This window comes from Microcaecilia unicolor, chromosome 3, assembly GCF_901765095.1.
Source record: "Microcaecilia unicolor chromosome 3, aMicUni1.1, whole genome shotgun sequence".
Lineage (NCBI taxonomy): Eukaryota > Metazoa > Chordata > Amphibia > Gymnophiona > Siphonopidae > Microcaecilia > Microcaecilia unicolor.
In genome coordinates, this window is record NC_044033.1 from 353,745,719 (window position 1) to 353,769,733 (window position 24,015).

At 44.8% G+C, this 24,015-nt stretch overlaps 1 protein-coding gene across 6 annotated transcripts in view; it reads right to left on the bottom strand.

Moving 5' to 3' along the window:
• The window catches only part of MAP3K5 (mitogen-activated protein kinase kinase kinase 5), a 534,389-nt gene that overhangs the window by 57,568 nt on the left and 452,806 nt on the right, over positions 1-24,015 (bottom strand). For all 6 annotated transcript variants that reach the window (XR_003941620.1, XM_030198514.1, XM_030198515.1 and 3 more), the window contains 2 exons: positions 22,770-22,947; positions 22,150-22,318 (listed from right to left, as the gene is read on the bottom strand). Coding sequence is in view for 5 of the 6 variants with exons in the window: in XM_030198514.1 (XP_030054374.1) it covers positions 22,150-22,318; positions 22,770-22,947 (347 nt within the window). In the remaining variant the exon portion in view is untranslated. The remainder of the gene's footprint in view (positions 1-22,149; positions 22,319-22,769; positions 22,948-24,015) is intronic.

Sequence of the window (24,015 nt, forward strand, 5' to 3'; positions counted from 1 at the left end):
TCCCATCTCTAGATCATTTATAAATATGATAAAAAGCAGCAGTCCCAGCACAGACCCCTGAGAAACCCCACTATCTACCCTTCTCCATTAAAAATACTGACCATTTAACCCTACTTTCTGTTTTCTATCTTTTAACCAGTTCTTAATCCATAATAGAACACTAGTTTCTATCTCATGACTTTCTAATTTCCTCAGGAATCATTCATAAGGTACTTTGTCAAATGCCTTTTGAAAATCCAGATACACAATATCAATCAGCTCACCTTTATCCACATGTATATTCACCTCTTTAAAGAAATGCATTAGGGAGATCACGTGACGCCATGGTGCAGGGCAGACGCTGGTAAGCTCAGCTCTGTGCCCACTTAACCCAATAATCGGCTGAATTGGCGAGCCCACGGCGGAAAAAGACACAGCTTCGCATTCCTCAGCTGGGGGAATTGACTCGCGATCGGAAAGACCGAGAGAAGAAGCGGAATGGCGACAAAAACAGTTAGAAAGGAGCGAGATAAACTCAAGCAGGCGGACAACAAAATGGCCGACCAGCGTGATATCGGAGAACTTACAGCAGGCTCTGTATGGATGACGGAGATCACTGCCGAGATCACAGCGGCGGTTGAGGCGGCCCTAGATAAAAAATTACAACAACTTTATGATAGAGCAGAAGAAGCTCACGAGCGCATCGATAGCATGAGTTTGGAGCTGGACGAAGGGCTGCAGCGAGTATCGGAGGTCGAGGAGGCAGCTGAGGCCCAGAAGGAGATCACCGCGAAAATGGAGAAAAGGGTGCAGAGCCTGGAGGCTAAGCTCGACGACTTAGAGAATCGCAGCAGGCGAAATAACTTGAGGTTAGTCGGGCTCCCAGAGTCACTAATAGATAAAGAATTACCAGCATTCTTGGAGGGGTGGCTGCCACAGTCCCTGCATATAGAGGATAAAATCCATAATTTCTGTGTGGAGAGGGCACATAGAGTGGGGCCCCTACGCCCATCAGAGACCAGGGCACGAGTGGTGATTTTGAAAATCCTCAATTTCCGACATAAGCAAGCTATATTGGAAGCGATACGAGGAGGGGGCACCCTGACTTATCAAAGTAAGAAAATCCTGTGCTTTCAGGATTATTCTCAACAGGTGCAAGCACTGAGGAAAACTTTTACGCCATTGTGCACGGACCTGTTCCAGAAAAAGATAAAGTTTGCACTTCTATACCCTGCAAGACTGCGTATCTCTATTAATGGAGTTACAAAATTTTTTGATAAAGTGGAGGCAGCGAGAGAATATGTGCAGCAACACGGGAATGTGCAGGATACGCCATGAAAATTCCTAGAAGGGATTGAGATATTGAAAGTTGGGAAGAGTGAAGATCAGTTTGCAATAAAAGTGAACAGAGCCTTGGGAGACTGGTTTGCGGACATTTGGACTGCGCACCGGATGGCGGTTCGTGGCTGAACGAGCATATGGGATAATACCAGGTTTTGAGGTTAAGGTTTCAGTTATGTTTATAAATTGGAAGCAAGTACAGAACTATGATCCAGATTCCAGGATTCCTTTAGAGGGAAGGACAGATAAAATTGGATATAGTAACTGGGACAATTTTGATCAGAGTATGGCAAACAAACTTGGAGAGACAGCCCCACAGACTGAAAATGTGCAGTTGAAGAGTTTAAGTAGATGAGCCGGATTGGAGTAGATCTCCGGAGTGAGCACGAGCCTGATCGAGATTATATGCAAACGTGAGAATCCGCAGTTTGCACAGTGGACTCTCTGTAAGCTCATATGCAGGAGTCTCGAGGTTGTATGTGTATATGGGATTATAAAAATGCCTAAAGTTTCTGTTGGGACTTTATTTGAAGGGGTTTATATAGTTAACTGTATCTGGAATAGGCTTCTGCCTCCCGAGAGGGAGACAGATAGCCAATGATCAATATGATGGATAATATGAGGTAGATGAGCCTGTATAATATGCTGGGAATGAGAGGGGGAGCTGATGGGTAGGGGGGATATGTTGATTGGGAGAGTGTGGGTGTTATATCGTGATCACCATTTGGAACGGGAGGGGGGGAAGGGGAGCTGGGAGGAGGGAGGGATTGGGGGGGATAGGGAGGGGAAGGTCTTGGGTAGTTGAATCTCAACGGGCAATACAGTGTATACAAATGGAGGTGAGGGAGCGGATTAATGAGCATTTGTGGGGAAGAACAGCGGGAGCGGCGCTGCTGGGACGCCGGGCCTGCTGGGCACTAGACGTAGTATACTTGATAAGGCCAGCATCAACAGGTATAACGTAATGGGACTTAAAGTTTACTCCTGGAATGTGGGGGGTATATCTTCTCCTATAAAAAGAAAGAAAATACTTCATAGCCTCAAAAAGAAAGGGGCTGATGTAGCGCTCCTACAAGAAACACACTTAACGTCCCAGGAGCATGCAAAGCTTCAAACCTGGTGGGTGGGGACCATGCTAGAAGCCCCAGCGGTAGGGAAAAAAGCAGGAGTGGCGATATTATTCCATAAATCTTTGCAGGTGGTGATAGAAAAATCATGTCTTGATGAGGAAGGGAGATATATACTGGCTCAGGTAAAGGTGAATGGTAGTTCATTTCTAATAGTGAATGTATATGCTCCTAACATGTACAGTAAACAATTTTATCAGACCCTCATAAGTAAAATTCAGTGCTTTAATATACAGCATAAAATAATAGGGGGAGACTTCAATGTGGTAGCGGATCACAAGATGGATAGATCTCATACTAGTGCGAGCAAGGCTGTTGGAGCTAACAAAGGCATAAACCTGATATGTGGCGCATTGGGGGTGGTAGATGTGTGGAGGGTATTACATCCAAACCTTAAAGATTATACACATTATTCTAGAGCTCACAACACACAATCACGAATCGATTATTTGCTGATAGATGAAGAGAGTTTTGCAGAGATATTGGAGGCCGATATTGATCCGACGATAATATCGGATCATGCGGCTATATATATCAAATACAGGGATCAGCAGCTACAAAGCAAACAGTATCGCTGGATCTTCCCCCTGGATCTGTATTACGATCCAGAATTTTGGACATATATCAGGGGGAGATGGAAAGAATATACAATTCATAATGCCCCCCATGTAAACACACCGACCCTTTACTGGGAAGCGGGGAAGGCTGTATTAAGGGGTGAAATAATTGCGTTTAGTGCCAGGAAGAAGAAACAGAGAAATCAAGCAATCATAAGACTGGGGAAACAGTTAGTACATTTAAGAAGGGCATATGGGCAGCATTCTGGAGGTCGGGTCGGGGATCAACTCCTGGCCACACAAGCGTCCTTGAATGAGTTGCTGCATCAGAGAGCAAGTAAATCTGCTGTTTATTATAAATTTCAATTACATAAGTTCGGCAATAAGCCAGGGAAAATGATGGCAAGATTAGTGAAAAGAGCGAGGGGACAGAGAAGAGTGATGGCGATCAAGAATCAAGGGGGGGCACTAGTACACACCGATGCAGAGATTCAGAAAGTGTTTCATGATTATTATGAGAGGTTGTATGCAAAGAATGATGCTGATGATCTAGACCCAGATATGTATCTTGAGAATGTCACTCTGCCTAGAATTACGGAGCAACAGAGGATGGAGCTAAACAAACAGATAGAAGTGGATGAGGTGCTTAGAGAAATCAGAGGTAGTGCACTACATAAGGCAGCAGGGCCGGATGGCTTTAGGGCAGAGCTATATAAAATACTAGGGTTAGATATAGGAGAATCCCTTGTCAATGCTTTCAACACTTCGGTTGAATCGGGGGAGCTCCCACAGTCCTTGCGTCTTGCGGATATTATGGTTTTTCTGAAACCAGAGAAGGATCCGATATTCCCCGACTCCTATAGACCAATATCTTTAATTAGCTACGAGGCTAAATTATTGGCGAAGATACTAGCATCGAGATTGGCCAGAGTGTTATCTAAGATAGTGGCAGCCCCTCAAGTCGGGTTTGTTCAGGGGAGACAGAGTGTGAAAAATATTAGACTGATTTTAGCCACAATGGACAGGATGCGTAGGGAAGGAGGGGATTCATTATTGATTAGTTTCGATGCCGAAAAGGCATTCGATAGGGTTGAGTGGGAATTTCTATTTGCCTCACTGCGAGCGTATGGATTTGAGGGATATTTCACTCAAGCGATATCAATATTATACAATATGCCCCCTGTCCCCATTACTTTTTGCCATTACATTGGATCCCTTGATTCGGGAAATTTTAGGGAACCCAGAGATTGAAGGAGTGAAATTGGGTAGCAGGGAATTTAAGATCTCGGCCTTTGCCGATGATCTTTTGGTCCATCTGGCTCGACCTGAGCAGTCGTTGACGGTGTTGATGGAGGTTTTTGCCGAATATGGGGCATTTTCAGGATTCAAATTGAACACCCAGAAGTCGGAGGGATTGCCCACCTCTAATATAGTAAGAGAGCAATGGAGAGGAGAGTTCCCGTTGAGATGGGCGGATAATGAGTTTAAATATCTGGGTATCATTCTAACAGGGGATTTGAGTCGATTATATAGAAGGAATGTGGATGAACTGTTACATCATACGAAACACCAGTTGACTTTGTGGGAGGGTTTGCCTCTATCGTTGAGCGGTAGGGTAGGGCTGTTTGCCATGATGATTTTTCCAAAATGGCTATATGTTCTGCGACAGCTGCCAATTCTGTTACTAACAAAAGATCTTAAGAAACTCCGTAGGATGGTGTCCCGGTTCTGCTGGGGAGGGAAGAAGGCTAAAGTTAAGTTGGAATTTTTGTATGGGAGAAGAGCAGAGGGGGGCCTCGGATTGCCAGACATTAAACAATATAACTGGGCCTGTTTGTCGAGACATTTGGCAGACTGGATATTAGAAACAGAGGAGTATACAGCATGGAGCTATGAGAAAGAATTGTTCAGGCCATATCATCCGTATTATATGCTGCATGCTAAGAGTGAAGTGCTCCCTAAGGGGTGGAGCCAGCACGTATTATTACAACCCATGAGACGCACATGGCAGTATATATTGCAACGTTTGAATAAGAACCCATATAGTACGGATATGCTTCCGTTAGCGGGGAATGCGGACTTTGGGCAAGGGGGGAACCAAAAGAGGTTAATGAGTTGGACACGGGAAGGAGTAGTGTTGGTGGCGGATGTGATACAGGATTCGGGGGAGATAATCACTCGGGAGGCCCTAGTAGATATGGTGGGAACTGAGCATGTGAGTTGGTATGACTATCTTCAGCTCCATAGCTATATATCACACTTGCAAAGGAACAAGTGTGATAGAGGGATATATGACTTATTGTCGAACTTATTCTTGCCTCCGGGCAGAGAGCAGACCTCGGTGTCTGTGCTTTATAGACAGCTGGGTATGGTAATGGTGCAGCGAGATTACGGAGAGGTGGCCAGGAGGTGGTCAGCAGATATGAGGGTGGAGATTAGGAGCGGTGACATTGCCCAGTTTCTGAAGGAGATTGCATACAAGGTGACCAGTGCTAGACACAGGGAGATACAATTTAGGATAATCTTGAGAGGGTATTTCTCCCCCATACAGGCATACTATACTGGAAATATACAAGAGCCTAAGTGTATTAAATGTAATTTTCAGAGAGCGTCCCTATATCATATGCTATGGGAATGTCCTGAAATTAGGAAGTTTTGGGGTAAGATTATGGAATTCTGTGAGTCCCTGTTATATAAAAAGATAAGTTTGCTGCCACGAAGCATAGTGCTAGGACTAGGTGGGAGTGGGAAAGACTTGAGACCAATGGAGAGATTATTCCTATATAAGGCTATTTTGATTGGGAAACAAAGCATATTGCAACATTGGACCCAGGACGTGGGGCCCTCATACTGGCTATGGAGAAATATGTTACATTCACTGGTGACAATGGAGGCACGAAGTGTGCACAATAGTCCAAAAAGTAGACGCCGCTTTTGGGAGGTCTGGGAACCATACGTGCAGGCGCTACCGGGTAGAGCTCGTAGCTTATTGGTCAACTCACTCACATGATAGGTTAGAGCCGGTTGAGGGGAGGTAAACGTAACAAAGATATCTGGGTGGGAGGGTAGGAAGGGGTAGGGAGGACTGGGGAAGGGGGGGAGGGATTGGGGGGGGGAAGGGGGGGGAATAAAGGTTAATATGGTTTGCATACAATGGTGGTTAGCATTCTGGAATGTTTTTGGAGTATCTGCCATGTTAATGTAAATGTGTTATTTAAGGTTTAATGTTTGTATGATCTTTAATACAAAGGTTTAATGTTTGTATGATCTTTAATACAAATGATTAAATATAGAAGGAGGTACTATAGGTACGGGGCTATCAGACATAAGGCCCTTTGCCCTTCGCAATGTACTGATTTGATTTGTCGTGGAGATTTTGTCACAGATTTTTCTATGTATTAGAAATGTTCCTTCTATGTTCACTTTGTAAAACTTAATAAACAGATTTAAAATAAAAGCAATATGCGCTTTTAAGGGAAAAAAAAAAAAAAAAAAAAGAAATGCATTAGGCTGGTGAAGCAAGATTTCCCTTGACTTAAGTCCATATTAGCTATATCTCATTAATCCATGCTTATGTATATGCTCTGTAATTTTGTTTTTTTTATAATAGTCTCTACCATTTTGCCCAGCACTGACTATAATTTCCCAGATCACCTCTGGAAACCCTTTTTTACAAACTGGCATTACATTGGCCACCCTTCAATCTCCTAGTATAATGCTCGATTTTAAAGATAAATTACATATTACTAACAATAGCTCTGCAAGTTCATTTTTCAGTTCTATCAATACTGTGGGATGTATACCATCCAGTCCAGGTGATTTGATACTCTTTAATTTATCAAACTGACCCATTATTTCTTCCAGGTTTAGAGATTTGTTTCAGTTTCTCTGGCTCATCAGCACTAAATACCATCTCTGGCACAGTTATCTCCCCCACATCTTCTTTGGTGAAGACCAAAGCAAACAATTCATTTAATCTCTCCACTATGGCCTTGACTTCCCTGAGTGCCCCCTTTTATCCCTTGGCCATCAAGTGGTCCAGCTGATTCTTTTACCAGCTTCTTGATTCTAATATACCTACAAAGATTTTACTACATGTTTTTGTCTCCAATGTAATCTTCTTTTCAAAGTCTCTCTTTGCTTTCCTTATAAGCGCTTTGCATTTGAGTTGTCATTCTTTATGCTGCTTTCTATTATTTTCAGTTGGATCCTTCTTCCATTTTCTGAAGGATGTTCTTTTAGTTCTAATAACTTCCTTCACCTCACTTTTCAACCATGCCATTTGTTTGGCCTTCCTTTCACCTTTTTTAAATACATGGAATATATTTGGTGTGGGCTTCCAGGTCAGTATTTTTGAACATTCATGCCTCATGTTCATTTTTAACCTTTGCAGTTGCTCATAAGTTGGTTTTTTTTTTATTTTTATTTTTATCAAGCTCCTCATTTTATCATCGTCTCCATTTTGAAAGTTAAATGCTAATGTGTGTATTTACTCCAGATATTATATCAAATTTTATGATCACTGTTATCAAGTGGCACCAGCACCACTACCTCCTGCACCAGATCAAGCGCTCCACTAAGGACTAGGTCTAGATTTGTTCCTCATCTTGTTGGTTCCTAAACCAGCTGCTCCATAAAGCAATCCTTCATTTCACCTAGGAACTTTACCTCCCTAGCATGCCCTGATGGTACATTTATCCTGCAAATATCAGGGTAGCTAAAATCACCCAATAATATTGTGTTGCCCAGTTTGCCAGCCTCCCTAATTTCTGATAACATTTCTGCATCTGTCTGTTCATCCTGGCCATGGGGACAGTAGTTCACTCCTAACACTATCCTTTTCCCCTTCACACATGGAATTTCTATCCATAGGGATTCCAAGATGTGTTTTATGTCCTGCAGAATTTTTAATCTATTCAATTCAAGGCCCTTTAATGTATAACGCTACCTCTCCACCAAGTCAGTCCACCCTATCACTGCGATATAATTTGTACTCTGGTATGAGAGTCTCCCTTTGGTTATTTTCCTTCTACCAGGTCTCACAGATGCCTATTATATCTATCTTTTCATTTAATACAATATATTCTAACTCCCCCATCTTATTTCTTAGGCTTCTGGCATTTGCAAACAGGCATTTCAAATAATGTTTGTTATTCCTATTTTCAACTTGAACAGCAGTTGACGGTAATAATTTGCAATCTTTAAAATCAGCTCTTCATTTAAAGACCCCTGGTTTACTATGGTCTTTATTGCAACCTTGCTATCGGGATGCTCCATCTTCCCTGTTTTGATAATATCGTTTAAAGTTATTTTGTTCTGAACCATGTGCTTTTGTTTCTAGTTTAAAAACTGCTAAAAAACTGAGCTGGATACTGAGGGGTAGTTTTGTTTTACAGGGAGAAACAGGCCCTTATAAAATACCGGGGGGGGGGGGGGGGGGGGGGGGGGAGAGAAAACTGCACAGAAGTACATGCTACCAATACATAGCTATCAATATACAGCTGCTCAGTTTTAGGTGTTAAGAATGCAGGTAAATTACTTTTAAATACATTAAGTGGTTAATTATTTGCACAAATGAACTCTTGTAAAATGCTGACCAGGGGAGAAGTACATGCCATGATATGCTGCTGTCAACTTTGGCAGTGGGCATGTGCTTCAGTGCTTTGGAGATGGTACACCAAATCTTCGACAGACTTCTCTAGTTTTCTACTATCCACTCTGACTCCTAATATCAATTTTTTGTTCAGGATCTAAGGTACTGGTAAATATAACTTTAGATCAAGGACAAAGATATGTACTATAAAATAATAAATTTATCATATATTATAGTGTTTTTTTTTTATTTTGAAGCTGGAGTCGGTACATTTTTATTGACTCCACCCAAAATTACTTTCGACTCCAACTCCACAGCCCTGTTGCACACAGGTGGAGTCTGGGCAGAGTGTGGGTGATGTGCACAAGTGCATTTGTAAACGATAAAATACTATCATGCATGCACACTCTGACTCACATCTAGGCACAGGCGAACCAGCAACTACATCAGATACAAAGGTGGTGTAGGTAATCATGCTTTAAATTACGACACATTTTCAGACACAAGCACTAGTGTTTTATAAAGAAAAGGCTGGCACCTATATAACGTACGTGTCTTTTTTAGTAGGCACCCTGTTATAAAATTACCCCCCCCACGTGCACAGGCTTTCCTGCGTAGGCAGAGATTGTGTAGACATAAGATATGTGCATGTGTTATAAGCAATCGCATGGGCAAGCTCAAAATCAGAATGGGGTCAAAGCAATGCCATCAGTATCTATACCCACATTCCACTTCAAACTACTAAATTAGCCTTTGAGAACATTCTATATCCCACATTTTTCCACCTATTTGCAGATTCAATGTGGCTTACAATAATACATCATAACAAGCATATATATGTGTGTGTATATATTTTTTTTAGGATCATCAGTCTTGTAGTCTTTCAAAGCGCTCTCCTTCTCAAAAGGTGTAGGATATAATAATCTTCATTGATCCTTATTTAAAATGAAAAAGATCACTCGTTACTCAAAAATATTTCAACTTAACTTATGCAGAGATTCAATCTGAGAGGAAGCTGTGGTAGAATGGCGTAATGAATGATATTTGAAATGAAAAAGCAGGATCAGTGAAGAAATGTAGCATACTCCTTTTGAGGAGAAAGCTTTGATGCTACAAGATCCTATACACATACATACATGCATGCTCTCAAATGCTACTTTATTAGTTTGAAGTGGAATGTAGGTATGTTACAAAAGGTACCAGGTCAAAACAGCCCCTGACAAAAGTGCCTGCCCACAATTCGGCCCCCTGACAGATGAACCCCCTGAAAAGTATTTTACCTGTTCTACTCCTGAATTTATTTGTGAATTATATGGGTAAAATAACATATTTTCAATGTGGCATAGTGTGCTGTGAAGGTTGAATTTATTATTATAGTGGGGAAGACATCCTATATAATAATTTGCACCTCCAATGTTCCATCGCTGTCTGGCTGCCTGGGTTCGTAACGTCTCATGACGTCAGCCAGCCTCCAGAGTTCCATTCCCCCTCACTGCCCCACCCTTGCGTCAAAACGTAATGACGTCAGAGGGCGGAACAGTGAGAGGGAAGGGAATGCTGGAAGTGAGCCAACATCAGGATGTTACCAACAGAAGGGAAGCCAGCCAGGCCAGCCAGAAAACAATGAGGTACAAAGGAAGAGAGAATCGCGGCACATCAAGGGGAGGGCAGGGCAGAGCAGAATCGATGGATATGGATATGGATAGGAGGAGAGGACAGAAGAGAAGAGAATCGCGGGACACAGATGGGAGGGCAGGGAAGAGGAGAATCACTGGACATGGAGGGGAGGGGATGGGATGGGAGAATCGCTGGACATGGAGGGGAGGGGAGAGACAAAAAAATTGCTTACAAGAGAGCCTTCCTAGGGCCCGTTTCATTGTTGAGGAAATGGGCTGGGTTCCATAGTTTTTTAATAATAGCACTCTGCCACCCAATTCCACATAACACTCTAGGAAATGGCGTGTTTGTAGTAAAACAGTTTTATCAAGATTTGGGGTTGAGTTTGATTAAATTGATTCCCTTGAATAAATTCTCAGTTACTATGTTTTGGAAATTATTATAATAATGTAGTGAGTTACTATCCTATAAATTCAGCTTGGGCAGTTTATCAGCAGTGAATCAATTATATAATTTTGCAGTATGTAGGTTCACCTATGATAGAAATTGTGAAGGATGACACTGAGTAGAATGGGTGGCTGTGTTGCTGTTATAGGATATCAAGTAATTATATAAGATTATTTGTAAGTCTGTGTAAAAAATAAATAATATAAATTGTAAGATATTTCTACCAGTGTAGAGATGAGTATGAGTGTATGATATATAAATGAGTTCAATAGTGTGGAGGGGCATTTTCAATATGACATCTAAATCAGATTCCAACTTTCTAGTTCAGTTTTTTGCCTTTATATTACTGGTCTGCGATTCCTCAGTTCATGTTTGTACTTTCTGTGTACACATATGTAAGCAGTTCCTTTTGTTCTGCTTCCTCACTGGACAGGGTTATTTTATTACAGGGGCTATTTTGTCAGGGGTCATTTTATCAAGGGCTATTTTTTTGGTGTGCAGCTATAAAATATGCACGAATCACAGAAATTTAGGTAGAAAAGTTGTCTGCATAACTTTTTGCAGGAGCGTTCAGGGAGGCAATGTTATAAAAGGTACAAAGGTTACTTTTACAGAACAGACAAACAATCCAGCCAAAGAAGTGAAGAGATATCAAAAACCAATATTCAAGCAACCCTGCTCTCAAACTCTCTATAGTGTACTATTTGAATTTTTTTTTTATGGACCGTCATATATGAAGCAAAAATTCATTTCTTCAGTCTAATCATAAATCCAATTTTATTCTGTACAGTTTGGCATTAAAAATTCATTGTTTATCAAAAATACTTATGATTGTCCATATAATGTACATAATTAGCATAATCAAAGTTAACTACTCAAACATTTATCTTGGGTTACTTGATGCAATCTTTAGTGGATCACAGATTCCTCCAGTGGGAAGCTATCTTGGCAATGAATGCTAGAGTTTGGAGAAAAGTGGTTTAGAACTAAATATTAATTCACTAGTAAAAAAAAGGCCTGTTTCTTACACAAATGAAATGGACGCTAGCGAGGTTTTCCTCGGAGTGTGTATGTTTGAGAGAGTGTGTGTGAGAGTGACTGTGTGAAAGAGAGTGAATGTGCGAGTGTGTGTGTGTGTGTCAGAGAGAGAGAGTGAGACTGGGTGCGAGTGTGTGTGTGAGAATGAGAGTATGTGCCGGGGTCCCCCCTCCCTCCCAGTTCCAGGGTCTTCCCTCCCCCCCGCCCCCGGTCTGTCTCCCAGTTGCTCCCTTTTTCCCAGTTGCAGGCGTACGTTGTGTGTGGTTGTTTGAGACAGAAAGATGATGGTTGTTGTTGTTACACTGTGTGTATTCAGGGACACGGGGGGGGGGGGGGGGAGTCTGTGTGAGTGAGAGAGAGAGAGAGAGATGTTGTTGGGGTGGTGGGTGGGTGGGTAGCGTGGATTAGTTTGTGTATGATGTGGAGGGGGGGGGGGGAGAGTGTAGGGGGTTTGTTTGTGTGAGACTGTTTGTATGGGGGACAATTAGTTCCCTTTCGTGAGCCCTGTAGCAGAAGAAGGGTTGTGGGTCTATTTATCTTTTTGTTTTGTTATGTATTGTGCGATATGCATGAGCAATTAGTGGTGCCTTTTTGAGGGGGTGTGTTTGTGGGGGAGGGTAGGTTTGTTCTTTAAGAGTATTTGTGTTTCTGGGGTTTTTTTTCGGGGGGGAGGGGGGTTGAGGGGATCTGTTGGTGTGTGTGGATGTGTGAGAGAGAGAGAGATGTTGAATTTCACTGTTACACTTTCTTTAATGAGGGAGTTAGGTGAGGGAGTGTGTGTCTGTGTGTGAGAAACAGAGATGCTGTGTATCCATGACAGTGTGTGTATGTTGGTGTGGGGGCTGGTGAGTTTGCTTGTGTGTATAGGTGTGAGCGAGAGATGTTGATTGTTCATATTAGATGTTGTGTATTTATTTGGGGGGGGGGAGGGGGTAGTCTGTGCCATTTGTGGGTGAGGATAGGGTTCTTCTGTAAGGGAACGTGTGTGTCAGTGGCAGACAGAAATCATGTATGTTGTGTTTGTGGTTGGGGGGGACTGTGTGTGTGGGGAGTAGAGGATAGTTGAGTGTTTCTGTGAGTGAGTTTGATGTTGTTCCCCTGTACTTCCCTTTGTCCTGTAGTAGAGGGAGGTTTTTGAGGGTGGGTTAGTTATTGTTTTTTTGAGGAGTTTGTGAGTTGCATGAGTAATGTGTGCGGATATGTTGGTTTTTTTGGGTTTTCTGGGGGGTGGTTACCGTTTTCACACATCATTTTATGTTGCTGCAAAAAAAAAAAAAAAATTTATGATGCTGCAAAACTAAAAGAAAAAATAATCAAAGACCTTGAAAGACAAATTGAACATTACTATAAATAAAAGCGATGCGCCAAAACGCTTCGCTCAGTACATTCCCTGTCACACAGCCCTGACTGAAATACACTTTTCCATTAAGCGCTCAACTACTTGCCTTTTTGTGTGTGGAAAGAATACTTTGTCTGGCTATCCTCAGCGTAAATGAAACACAGACTCCTAAGCATGGAGCAGAGCCGACACTGAGTCACTCACAGCAGCAGCGCCAAATATGCAATCTTCTGGTCTCGAGAGCGGCCCCCAAACACCGCCCTTTAGGTCCTAGTGCCTGCCTCAGCTAACATACAGAACATAGCACCTCCAGTCCTCCCTGCATTCACCTCTGTCCGGCACAAAACGATACCAGAGCTCTGCCTTTTTCCTAGAAGCACTGGACTGGACAGCTTCTTGAAAAAGCATTACTGTTGGCAGAGGGCATTAATGTGGCAACTCGCTAGCAGTTTTCTTAATTACTAATAAAGTTGTTTACTTGTTTTATTTGTTGGGGGTGGGGGGGGGGAGATTCGCTGTCATTGCTCCGCCTTCGACGTCATCACGTTTGATGTGAGGGCAGGGCAGACACTCATGGGCAAACTTCGATCTACACCACCACGGATTTAGAACGTTGGGACTTTTGGAGGCTTCATTAGAACGTTGGAGGTGCATTTTATATAGAGAGATCTGAGGAAGCTAATTAAGCTACAATACCTGTAAGCTAAGCATGATATCATTAACGGGATTTGCTAGCACCTATGGAAGTGTGTGACAGTATGAAACTTAAGTCCTAGATTATTTTTAAATCAATTTTTAATTGATAATTTAAATTTTATCAAGATTTTGTATGCTGCTTTTACAAGGAATGAAACCTTGGTCATGGCGGATCACAGAAGCGCAAAAATATAGGGCCAGATTCAGTAAATGATGCCCAAAGTTAGACATCGGGAAGATTTTGTGCTAAGTTCTATTCTATAAAGGGGGCTCTGGGTTGAGCTCCCTGTACATAATAGCACTTACGCAGATTCCCGTGTCCAGCTTTGGGCATGAGGACTTATACCTACTGAAACTTGATGTAAATCCTGGCAAGCCCAGTATTCTATAACTGTGTTTAAATTCTGGGAAAGCTCCTGCCCCGTCCATGCCCCTCCACTGGCCATGCCCCCGTTTGAGTTGCACAGTGTTATAGAATAGCATGCAGACCCTAATGTCAATAATTGAATGCTAACAGTTCTTTGGCTAATTAATTTGTGCATGGATCTGAGATCTGCCCTCAAATTTGGGTGACCATTACAGAATTTGGGGAACAACACATCAAACAGTAACAAATGAATCCTAACATAGTAACATAGTAGATGACGGCAGAAAAAGACCTGCACGTCCATCCAGTCTACCCAACAAGATAAACTCATATGTGCTACTTTTTGTGTATACCCTACTTTGATTTGTACCTGTCCTCTTCAGGGCACAGACCGTATAAGTCTGCCCAGCACTATCCCCGCCTCCCAACCACTGGCTCTGGCACAGACCGTATAAGTCTGCCCATCACTATCCCTGCCTCCCAACCACCGGCTCTGCCACCCAATCTCGGCTAAGCTCCTGAGGATCCATTCCTTCTGAAAAGGATTCCTTTATGTTTATCCCACGCATATTTGAATTCCATTACCGTTTAGTGTAAATAACAAAGCAGCCTTCCATTTTCATACTATGCCCAGAATTTAGAGGTAAGGGTCCTGGGAACTGATGAGTGAATCAGGCTTTTGAAATGAATTTCAAGTCTAAAGTATCTTTCATCTGAAGGCATGACCTTCATTTAACACTCACTTAATATTTACTTCTGTCTCACATTAAAAGCTATCTTCTATTCTTCAAAATTAAGATGACCATGAGGGCTCATGAAACTGGAGATACCGTTTAGATTGTGTACACTCGTTCCACTAAGGTTGGTATGAAAAGCTTAAAAATCAAACAAACATGAACAAAATATACTTTAGATCCCCAACCAGAATAAAAATAAATGAGGTTTTAAAAAGTGCAATTTACATTCTCCTAAGCAAAATATCCCTGAGTTAGAAATAAAGCTGTAACCATGTAGAGGGAAAAAATGAAATTCCAATAGTACCACTTGAAATCCAGAATTTCAACAGTTTTGAACAGTAGTTTTACAAACTGAAATACTACCAGGCCTAAAATACAAGGAACTGCTTTACTTTTATTAGATGAAATTAAGACTTTGGGAATTTATTGTGATAGGTTTTTGAGTTTTAATTCCCAAATAAATGCAGTAGTTAAATTGTGTTTCTTTCAGATGTGGTTGATCAAACAGTTGAAGTCTTTTTATTTATCTAAATATAATTTAGTGAAAGTAGTTCATGCATTAGTAACTAGTTCATTGGCTTATTGCAATCCTTTGTATAAAAGTTTGACAACAAACAACCTAAACAGATTACAGCTAGTACAATATACTGTTGCAAAACTGAATTCTGGTAGGAAAAAGGTAAAATTATGTATCATACCTGATAATTTTCTTTCCATTAATCATAGCTGATCAATCCATAGACTGGTGGGTTGTGTACATCTACCAGCAGGTGGAGATAGAGAGCAATCCTTTTGCCTCCCTATATGTGGTCATGTGCTGCCGGAAACTCCTCAGTATGTCGATATCAAAGCCCCATCCGCAGGACTCAGCACTTAGAGAATTACACCCACAAAGGGACACTCTGCCCAGCTCACCATCGCCGACACGGGGGAGGGGAATTAACCCAGCTCATCCCCACACAAGTGGGGGAGGGGAATCCATCCAGCTCATCCCCGCGGAGCGGGGGAGGGACACCACACCCGCAGATGCGGGGGGATCTGGCTTATCCTGCAACCGCAGGAGGAGCTGACTGACCCTAACACCGCCGAAGCGGGAGGGGTACAAAGCTGTCCTACAGCCGCACGAAGCGGGAGGGAGCGCCGGCAGAATTTAGGTCTCAATCCAGCCCCGAAAAACGGAGGAGAGAGGAATGCAGCAGCTCACTGTAACACAAAATCGTCTCAACTCCTGAAGAATCCATTTGAAAAAACTTGAACACGAAGTCCTCCTGAACAGGAACTGAAGTCTAAACTTGAACCTGAAATGCAACCAGAATATAAACAGTACAGATATCTGGGAGGGGCTATGGACTGATCAGCTATGATTAATGGAAAGAAAATTATCAGGTATGATACATAATTTTACCTTCCATATCATCATGCTGATCAATCCATAGACTGGTGGGATGTACCGAAGCAGTACTCACCCAGGGCGGGACATAGAAATCTCTGACCGCAATACTGACGCTCCAAACCGGGCCTCCGCCCGAGCAGCCACAGTCAAGCGGTAATGCCTGGAGAAGGTATGAGCCGATGCCCAAGTTGCCACCTTGCAAATCTCTTCCAAGGAGACGGACCCGGCCTCTGCCATCGAGGCCACCTGAGCTCTAGTGGAGTGAGCCTTCAGCTGGATAGGCGGCATCTTCCCCGCGGCCACATAAGCCGCTGCAATGGTTTCCTTGACCCATCGTGCTACTGTAGGCTTGGCAGCCTGCAGACCCTTACGAAGACCTGCGAACAGCACAAACAGATGATCCGACTTCCGGAAATCATTGGTCACTTCCAAGTATCTGATGATGACTCGTCTCACATCTAGATATTTGAGAGCAGAGTACTCCTCTGGGTAGTCCTCCCTACGAAAGGAGGGTAGGCAGAGCTGCTGATTCACATGGAAGAGAGAAACAATTTTGGGCAGGAAGGAAGGCAATGTGCGAATAGACACTCCTGCCTCAGTGAACTGCAGGAAGGGTTCCCGACATGATAGCGCCTGGAGCTCGGAAACTCATCTGGCTGAAGTGATAGCCACCAAAAAGACTGCTTTCAACGTCAGGTCTTTCAGAGATGCCCTCGACAAGGGTTCAAAAGGCGGCTTCTGCAAGGCTCTTAGCACCAAATTGAGATTCCACGCAGGCACCACCGAGTGCAGAGGAGGGCGCAGGTGATTAACTCCCTTGAGAAAGCGCACCACATCTGGCTGCGAGGCCAGGGAAGCACCCTTCAGGCAACCCCTGAAGCAAGCCAGAGCCGCTACCTGGACTTTAAGGGAACTGAGCAACAGGCCTTTCTCCAGACCTTCTTGCAGGAACGCCAGCACTGAAGAAATTGGAGCAGTGAAGGGAGAAAGTGAGCCTGCCTCACACCACGATGCAAAGGTACGCCAAACCCTGGCGTAAGCAGTAGAAGTAGAGTGCTTCCTCGCTCTCAGCATAGTGGCGATGACCTTGTCTGAGAAGCCCTTCTTCCTCAGACGCTGCCGCTCAATAGCCAGGCCGTAAGATCAAAGGGGGAGGGATCCTCCATCACCATGGGACCCTGATGCAACAGGCCCGGCCCTGCTGGCAGCCGCAGAGGGCCGTCCACCGAGAGCCTGATCAAGTCCGCATACCAGGGACGTCTGGGCCAGTCCGGACCCACCAGGATTATCCGGCCCGGATGCTTTGCCACCCGGTCTAGCACCCTGCCCAACATGGGCCAGGGCGGGAACACATAGAGAAGCTCCAGTGTCGGCCACTGTTGGAGAAGAGCATCTACTCCCAGAGATCGAGGGTCCCGTCCTCTGCTGAAAAAGCACGGCACTTGGCAATTGGCCGATGACGCCATCAGATCTAGGCTTGGCTGGCCCCAGCGCTTCGTGATGTCCAAGAACGCCTGAGCCGATAGCTGCCACTCTCCGGGATCCAAGGTATGGCGACTGAGAAAGTCCACCTTGACATTCATGACTCCGGCAATGTGGGCCGCTGACAGCTGTTCCAGGTTCGCTTCCACCCACTGGCAAAGATTCATGGCCTCCTTGGCTAGAGGGGCGCTCTTGGTACTTCCCTGGCGATTGACATAGGCCACAGCCGTGGCATTGTCCGACAGGACCCATACTGGCTTCAACGCCAGTACCGGGAGAAACTCCAAAAGTGCCAACCGAATGGCTCTGAGTTCCAGGAGGTTGATAGACCACTTTGCCTCTGCAGGAGACCAGAGCCCCTGCGCTGTCCTTCCCAAGCAGTGGGCTCCCCAGCCTGTCAAAGAGGCATCCGTCGTGATGACAACCCACTCCGGGGTCACAAGAGGCATCCCTGTGGACAACTTGTCTGTCCTCAGCCACCAGCTCAGCGCCTTGCGCACCGCTAGGTCCAAGGGAAGGCGCACAGCGTAATCCTCCGACACTGGAGTCCAGCGCTGCAGCAGAGAGAGTTGTAGTGGTCTCACATGAGCCCTGGCCCAGGGCACTGCTTCCATCGTGGCCGTCATAGAGCCCAACAGCTGCACATAGTCCCAAGCCCGAAGAGGAGAGGCTACTAGGAACTGGTCCACCTGAGCCTGAAGCTTGACAATCCGATTGTCCGGCAGGAACACTCTGCCCACTTGGGTGTCGAAACGAACTCCCAGATATTCCAGGGACTGAGTCGGGCGCAGCTGGCTTTTCTCCCAGTTGATGATCCACCCCAGGGAGCTCAAAAGAGCAATCACCCGGTCTACAGCTCTGCCGCACTCTGCATAAGAGGGGGCTCGGATCAACCTGTTGTCCAGATAAGGATAGACTTGTACTCCTTCCTTTCGTAGGAAGGCCGCGATGACCACCATTACTTTGGAGAAGGTCCGCGGGGCAGTAGCCAACCCGAACGGAAGGGCTCTGAACTGGAAGTGTCGGCCCAGGACTGCAAAACGCAGAAAGCGTTGATGAGGAGGCCAGATGGGAATATGCAAGTAAGCTTCCTTGATGTCCAAGGATGCCAGGAACTCCCCTCTCTTCACTGCCGCTATAACAGAGCGGAGAGTCTCCATTCGGAAGTGCCGAACTTTCAAGGCCCGATTGACCCCTTTGAGGTCGAGGATAGGCCGCAAAGAACCTCCTTTCTTTGGTACCACAAAGTAAATGGAGTAACGTCCCTTGCCAAGCTGATCTTCTGGCACCGGAACGACCACACCCAGGCGGATCAGATTGTCCAAAGTCTGCTGCACTGTCACAGCTTTGACCGGAGACTTGCAGGGAGAGTGCACAAACCCGTCTCTTAAGGGTCGGCAGAACTCTAGCTTGTAGCCGTCTCTGATGACTTCCAGCACCCAAGCGTCTGAAGTTACCCTGGTCCACTCACCCAGAAACAAGGACAGGCGTCCTCCAATCTGCACTGGGCCATAGACCAGGGCCCCCGTCATTGGGTACGAGACCCTGGGTGAGGACCGGAGGACGCACCTCCGGGACGGCGGTCTCTGCGAAAGGAATGCTGCTTGGGGGAGAAGTTCCTCTTGAAGGAAGAGGGGGCAGAGGAGCCCGACTTGCCCGGGCAATACCGATGGGCTTCCTGAAACCGTCCTTTGGTGGAACCGGGGCGAGCACCACTGGCCTGAGCCCTGACCTCTGGTAACCTCTTGCCCTTAGACGTGCCGAGATCGGTCACAATTTTGTCCAGCTCGACCCCAAAGAGCAGCTTGCCTTTAAAAGGCAACTTTGCCAGGCGAGACTTAGAGGCGTGGTCAGCAGACCAATGCTTCAGCCAAAGCCAACGCCGTGCAGAGACTGTCTGAGCCATACCTTTAGCCGAGGCTCTCAATACATCATACAGCAAGTCTGCCAAATAAGCCAAGCCCGATTCCAGGGCCGGCCAATCAGTCCTCAAGGAAGGATCCGAGGGGGAAGCCCGCTGCACAATCGTCAGGCACGCCCTGGCCACATAGAAGCCGCAAACTGAGGCCTGCAAACTTAAAGCAGCCGCCTCGAAGGACGACCTTAAGCCCGCCTCCAATCTTCTGTCTTGGGCGTCCTTTAGGGCTGTGCCACCTTCCACCAGCAACGCCGTTTTCTTAGTCACCGCAGTGATTAAAGAATCCACGGTAGGCCAAAGAAAGGCCTCCCGTTCACCTTCAGGCAGAGGATAGAGGCGGGACATAGCCCTAGCCACTTTGAGGCTCGCTTCTGGGACATCCCATTGAGCCGAAATCAAGGTTCGCATGGCCTCATGCACGTGGAAGGTTCTAGGCGGGTGCTTCGTCCCCAGCATAATGGCGGAGCCAACAGAGGCTGAGGGAGAGACGTCCTCCGGAGAGGAAATCTTCAAAATGCTCATGGCCTGCACTAACAGGTTGGGCAAATCCTCTGAGCTAAAGATCCACGCTGCAGAGGGGTCATCCGCTCCATCCGAGCGGGAATCCGTCTCCTCCAAGGAATCCCCAAAGGACCGTTGGGAGAACTCAGATACGCTGTCCTCATCTACATCAGAGGAGACAGAGTCCTCTGGGGCCTGGAAATCCACCCGAGGGCGTTTGCTTCCGGAGGCCTCAATCCCTTTATCGGACAAGGGAGCAGGGGCAGCGTTTTGCATAAGGAAAGCCTGATGCAGCAGCAAAAAGAACTCAGGGGAGAAACCCCCAGACTGTGCACTTCTGCAGCCTGGGCCACGGCCCTAGACACACCCTCAAATGGCGCTCGCGAGAGCGGGGGAGAAACATGCTGCGCATCCAAAATGGCGTCCAGTGCGAAACTCCGAGAAGGAGCCGCGTGGGAAGAACAGCGCTTAACTGTGGCCGCTTTTTTGCCATCCCCCGAATCAAGGGCGACCATAGCATTAACGTCTCCCACCTCGAGGGCGGCCCAAGAAGAAGCCGTCCGAGCAGAGGATGGTGGGGGGGGGGGGGGGGGGGGCCAGCAGCGGGGGATGGGTGTTTATGGCGGGAAAAACCGCTGCACCGGAGGAAGAACCGGGACACTGACCGGCCTCCCAACTGACGGCCAAAAAAGGCGATTCAGGTTTTGAAACCCCCGCATCCCCGCTAGATGCGCACACGCGGTCCGGGGAGCGATTCTTCGCACCCTCCGACGCCATAGGCCACGTGGAGACCGATCGGGGAACCCCCTGCCCGCTACAAAAGGTAAAAATTACCTGCTTCTCGCTCCGAGCTGTAACGAACTGGTGTCCCAGTGAGCAGCTGCAATAGACGCTGATATAAACGTTGAAATAAACGCCCTTAAAGGATGTCCAATTTTTTTTTTTTTTTAAACGGAGCCAGCGGGAGGGGGGAAAAAAGGAGGGACCTGGCACCACCAGGTTTGCACTTGCTCAAGAAGAGCCCTCAACCCCAGGTACTCAACAAAACCTAAAAATTAGGCTTGGAAACCTAGCCAGAGCTGCTGCTGTGTGTGACCACCACCTGCTGAGATAGAGAACATACTGAGGAGTTTCCGGCAGCACATGACCACATATAGGGAGGCAAAAGGATTGCTCTCTATCTCCACCTGCTGGTAGACGGACACAACCCACCAGTCTATGGATTGATCAACATGATGATATGGAAACTTTGATTATGCTAAACCAACTTCTCTTCTTGGTATATAAAGCGCCTCATTTGAATGTGCTGAAATATTTGTCCGATAAATTGAGTACATATGTGCCAGCTTGTATTCTGCATTCATCTCAGAGAGGTTTGTTTCAACTGCCATCTCTGGACATGGTGAGGCTGATAGGAACAAGGAACAGAGCATTTTCTTATGCTGGACCTCACCTCTGGAGCATGTTGCCCAGTAAACTGCACACAATAGTTTTACAGGTTATCAGAAAATGTTGAAAACTTGGTTATTAAATTCTATTTGATTCTTTAATGATGTGATCTGTGATGACAAGATTATTTCTATTTATTTTACATATTGCGTATTCTGTTAATGTATCCAAACTGATTTTTTTCTTTTTGTTTAATGATATTGTTTATGCCTTGTTTATAGTATTGTAAACTGTTATAACACTAAGGGTCCTGTTCACTAAGCTGCTCTATATGCGTGCTAGCGTTTTTTAGTGCGCGCTAAATGCTAGAGACACCCATAGGAATATATGAGTGTCTCTTGCGTTTAGCGCACGCTAAAAATGCTACCACACCTTAGTAAACAGGACCCTTAGTATTTAGTGGTATATAAAGTGATACAATCAAATGAAATTACCACAAACTCCAAAACTGAGGTACAGATCTGAAAATGTATGCTTCCCATGGAGATCGCCAGACCTGCAGATGAAGTATGCAAGTAGTGAACGATATTCTTAATTAATTCATTTTGGTTTACATACAGAAACTTACCTGATGAAGGGTTTCCATTAAGTTTCTCACTATCTTGTCCTGGTCCTCTGTCAATATTCTGTGCAAGGTGGCTCTCCGTTCACTGTCCTTCTTCAGCATGAAGAACCCAGAGTCCTTCTCCTCAGGTGAAGGTGGAGCACTGTGATCCTCAAAATTTTCATCAGGGATGCTGTGAAAATGAATATATCAAAACTGAGCAAAAATATAACCCTTTATCTAAATCCAAACCATAAACAGGGCAATTTTCAAGGCAATTTCTGTGGGTAAAAGTGCTTCGTCCATGGTAATGGGTTAAAGTATGTGAATATTGTCAATTCACATGCACTCTTACCTGTTTTAAGGGGAAGACTTCCTGAGGTTATAGTTCTGAACTACATAAATATTTCAAACTTTCTGAAGTATGTGCACATGTTTGCTCAAAAAAAGAATCCACACACATCAGCAAGTGTGCAGGACTGCTTTTCCTAGAATACATTTGGAAGTAAAATTAAGTGTGAATGTATACTTTGGAACTCCTGCAAAGCTTGCTGGAGTGAAAAGTACATATGTATTTTTCACCAATGTGGGCATTTACAAAATTACCACCACACTTTATATACTACAAATACACTAATCCTTACCCCAGAAATAGCGCCCTCTGCCCTTTTCCGTCTTTTTCTATGTAGGACTTAGCTCTTGTTTTGAAAGAAAATGGATCTGTTCGCAGGTCTGTGTCAGGTGAAACGGAGCCATATTCACTGCTGCTGCTGGTATCTTCCACCATAACTGGTACAGGTAAGGATATACTACGAAGGTATTCTGCACAAAGAGTAATAATAGAAACAACAATTTAACTTCACTGTACACATCTTTACCTAGCAATAATAGATATTTCATGCCTCATTACAATTTTTTTTAAAGTGTGCCTGCCTTTCTGTCCATTCATAATTGAATGAAAATTATATATACACACACATGTAAACAAAACATTTTTGACCTGAATGACAGAAAATATCCAGAGGCCATGCAAGAAATAATAACAACAAAATCATTCGACAATTTAAAATGCCTACCGTATATAAAGTTCTGAGGGGCAAGCATAGAAGTCTCATGACTATATGCAAGGCTGTTCATTTAGGACATTCTGCAAAATATGCTTTGACCTTCATTTCAACAATTCTGTATGCAATGACAACCCATATAAGAGCAACACTTCATAACAGAGTTACTAAAGAAACAAGAGGGCACCTACATGCCTTTATAAGAAGATGCATTTCGTCAGGGATTTTGGGGTGATAGTATCTGAGGATCTGAAGGTGACAAAACAGTGTGACAAGATGCATTTCGTCTGAAATTAAACGCAGAAAAAACTCAATGCCTGATACTCACCTCCCAATACAACACAAAGGAATTCACCGCTATAAACACACCAAACCTAAACCTTCCAATCTCAGAAACGCTAAAAATCCTTGGAATCACTATCGACCGCCACCTAACGCTCGAAACTCACGCTAACAACACAACTAAAAAGATGTTTCACAGCATGTAGAAACTGAAAAGGATAAGACCATTCTTCCCAAGATCCGTCTTTCGCAGCCTAGTGCAATCCCTCGTACTCAGCCATCTGGATTACTGCAACTCACTATACGCAGGTTGCAAAGAGCAAACACTGAGGAAACTTCAAACAGCCCAGAATATGGCAGCCAGACTCATCTTTGGAAAGCCAAAATATGAAAGTGCAAAACCATTACGAGAGAAACTGCACTGGCTTCCACTCAAGGAACGCATCACTTTTAAAGTATGCACATTAGTCCACAAAATCATTCAAGGCGAAGCCCCAGCCTACATGTCTGAGTTAATAGACTTACCACCCACAAACGCCAAAAG